General features: G+C 41.8%; 1 protein-coding gene across 1 annotated transcript; it reads right to left on the reverse strand.

Moving 5' to 3' along the window:
• Positions 1 to 433: 433 nt before the first annotated feature.
• On the reverse strand, positions 434 to 2783 carry LOC113696141 (GDSL esterase/lipase At4g28780-like). The gene is made up of 5 exons (XM_072062738.1): positions 2413 to 2783; positions 2174 to 2301; positions 1537 to 1779; positions 988 to 1240; positions 434 to 813 (listed from the first exon to the last, which is right to left on the reverse strand). Exons 1-5 carry the CDS (start codon positions 2660 to 2662, stop codon positions 581 to 583), a joined length of 1107 nt encoding a protein of 368 aa, XP_071918839.1. The 5' UTR covers positions 2663 to 2783; the 3' UTR covers positions 434 to 580.
• Between the last annotated feature and the right edge of the window lie 661 nt (positions 2784 to 3444).

Genomic DNA, 3444 nt, shown 5'->3' on the forward strand with positions numbered 1-3444 from the left:
GAGCATCACAGGTTGTTAATTACTACTACTTAATGATGTTTTCTGGGATTCACGAGGCAGAAGCCCTTTCTCAAGTCCTACTACCCATTGCCCCACTGCCACATGGACCAGAGAAGCGTCAACACATTGGGCCTCCGACGTTCTACTTGGGCCTCTTATTATGGACTGGTCTTTTTGATTCAATGATGTGAGAACCATCCAGCGTGTTGTGGACATGGATTGACCCTCAAAGAGACATGACGGATTAGTTTTATTCTCTAGCAAAATTAAGGATCAACCTTTCTTTTTTCTACCTGGAAAATTTTTATTGCCAAGTCGTGGGGCTTGGCCGTCGGGATGGTCAAGTATTAAAGACCAAAAAAACAGGAAGGGATTTGCGGCATTGAAACTTGATGTAGAATGAAGCGGTTCAAATCTTTGTGATGCAATCATAGAATGAGAAAGGAAATGCAATAAATTATGGTAACGCAAAAGCAAGCAGCAGACGAGCACTTAAAAAAAAAAAAAAAGAAAGTAGTAGAAGTAATTAGTACATCTGGGACTAGTACAACACGCGACTCGATCAAAGATTGTAGAATCACTAAATCTTTGAATCCAGGGCCATGATAGTGCTGAGGTTCATGGGAGTCATGTATTTGTCGGATCCGGTGAGGATGGTTTGGACAATAATCTTATTTGCCCGCTCCGATGGGTGAAAAGGATCCCAAAACGCATACACATTTCTGTCCGGGCATAGATTTGATGCGGCAGTGCAGAGTCCAACTCCATTGAATGCTCCTTGTCCACAACATGCTACCTTAGACGTGACAAAACCTGTTACAGTTTTCCAACCAGAAAATGTTATTGTCAGCATGCAGTATTAGAAAATTATATATATATTGTAAAGACCCTTTTGATCGCTGCCCTGACTTCATTCAAGGCTTCTTGCAAGAGGCAGGAGGCATGCAAAGAATTGGTTTATCATATTAGTGCTAGTTTAGAACAAACCAAAAGCCCGGGGATTGGTGATGAAGTCATTCTGCATTTGCATTGCATTGACGGCGACAAACACGTTTGATCCCAGATCTTGGTTGAGACCTTGAATCATTTGAATGAGGAGCGGGTTGAAGGTGGCAGCTGCTTGTTGAGGCTCCTCTGCACATTCCCCATTTCTACTCCTTGTAGCCAGTTCCCCTGGAACGCAACCTATGGGCCCAGTTCCTGTCACCAGCACCCTTCTTGCTCCTAATTCGTACAGTCTCTGCACAAATTATTATTTTTTTTTCGAGGGAGCAATGAACAAGCCAAGTAATTAATTTGATGATGACCAAATATTAACTAGAATTATATACTGTTATGAGTTACACAGGTTGACACGTAATACCAAATGCACCAGAAGTCAGCGCGCGATGCATTATCCATTTACCATTTTGTCATGTCCGATTATTGAAAACAAGCCTTGGCTAAAAATCTGTGTTGTCTGATTAGTTTTGCTAAGTTCCTTCTGGCGGTGGAAGAATGCAGACAGCGCCAGGAAAAAAAAAAAGGATAAATTACCAGTAGAATTTTGCGGTATTCGGAGATGAGGAAAACGGAATAATCTTGGATGTTGTATTGAAGTCTTCTGGCAGACAATGGCGTCAGAAAATAGTTATTAACGTAGTCATTCCCACCAAGTGTGATGAGAACCAGCGCTTGGTTCACCCGCTGCTCTGCCTGGTCCGCCCCAATTAGTGCACCAAGTCGCTGCTGGTACCGAGCGAACAGCTCCAATTGTTGGGCAATTCTTATTATGTTTGCCTAATGCCCAAATCCACAAAAACCAATTAAACCCCAAAAATTACATATGGCTGTGGAAGAACAGCCCCGGATCCAGTTGTTGTGTCTTTCACGAGAGCAAATAAATATGGGGCTGTGTGTATACGCTACTAACTGGACACGTAAAGCAAGAAGGATTATGACTTCAGTGGTACTGGTACGTAATTGCATTAAAAATCCAACCAACTCAGATATCCCAAAGGTGAAAAGTACACAACCAAAGCTACCTGGGAAAGTGGGGAGCAAAACAAAGGATATCGTATACTAGTACAGTTGAAGTTGGTTGGTTTTTTTTTTTTTTTTTCCTTTCCCCCATTTTTACAGCTGATCAACAGCTCAGGAAAATGGCAGTGCATGATCGAAGATCAGAACTTACAAATTGAATCCCTGTATCGTTAAGGATTCCGATTCCAGCAGAAGCGAAATTTGCACCTACTAACAGCTTCTCTCCGTTGAGCTCAGGACTTAAGTACGGCAAGGTTGACTCAGCCCCAAGCGCTTGGCCTATGTTCATGAATTGATGCAAAATATCATCGGGTCCAGCAAACGAACAGTCACGGAAAATGAAAATAAAATGAGGGAATATTGATTGCATGGTATATATAACGAACTTACTAATAAGATCAGGGATGTTGTAGCCATTGGAAAATCGGCCAGTGGGGCGATGAGTTGGGTAGTCAATGCCATAGGGTGGAGAATCCGCCCGCGCCGTGGTGAGTAAATAGTTGTTGTTACCATTGTCCACCAGTGAATCACCAAACACAAAGAAAGCACGAGCAGCCTCAGCCTGAGGTAGTAACAAGACCACTGCTACAACAATGGCCGCAGAGCTAGCAACAATATTAGCAGAAACTTGGCTGCGCATTTCTGCAAAATATATAATTTGTATATAATACTAGAATGCGGGCCTGGGGATTCTTCAAAACCAAAACTCTCTCTCAAATCTTTGGAGCCTCAAAGACTCTTTAACAAGTTGATGGAAAGATGAGAAGAAAGTAGCTAGCTAGGGATGGTTTTATACACTGGTTTTGCCTTTGCAAACCAAATCAGATTAGTTTGTTGAAACCCCAATAAATGGCCGGTCTCTTCTAATGGCATGTGAACGAGTAAAACTGGGGCCGACTAAACAAAGGGCACGGTCCAGCCTAAAATACCAGGACTTGTATAAAGATAAGGTGCTGAAGCAAACAAGTTGCTATTTGCTACTACGTAGCTTTTCTAGTTGCTAGTAAATATTACTCGTCATTGCTTCTTTCGTTAAATTCGACAAGATGCATTTCACATATATACTAGCTACTGTAAATTCTTCAGCCTGCAATATTCCGCCAACCTCCTCTTTAGTTGGTAATTCTCATGCATAAATTCAGGGGATGTTGTGTCTTGTTCCTTTTCTGGTGTATATATATATATATATATATATATATTACCTTCCTGGATATAAATATAATTTGGAAGGTGACAGCAGCAGCAATCAAAGCAGCCGTTATGTCTTATACGTTCCAAGCCAAAGCTGCTCAAACACAATCGATATCTTTACCAGCCGTGGGGGTAGCTGCTCAAACACAAATTTAGTCCACTTTGCAGCTGCAACTAAATTGGTTATGCCCCAATCCATCAATGCAAAAGATAAGTGGAGTACGCATAGGC

The sequence above is a fragment of the Coffea arabica genome, chromosome 1e (genome assembly GCF_036785885.1).
Source record: "Coffea arabica cultivar ET-39 chromosome 1e, Coffea Arabica ET-39 HiFi, whole genome shotgun sequence".
In the NCBI taxonomy this organism is placed as follows: domain Eukaryota; kingdom Viridiplantae; phylum Streptophyta; class Magnoliopsida; order Gentianales; family Rubiaceae; genus Coffea; species Coffea arabica.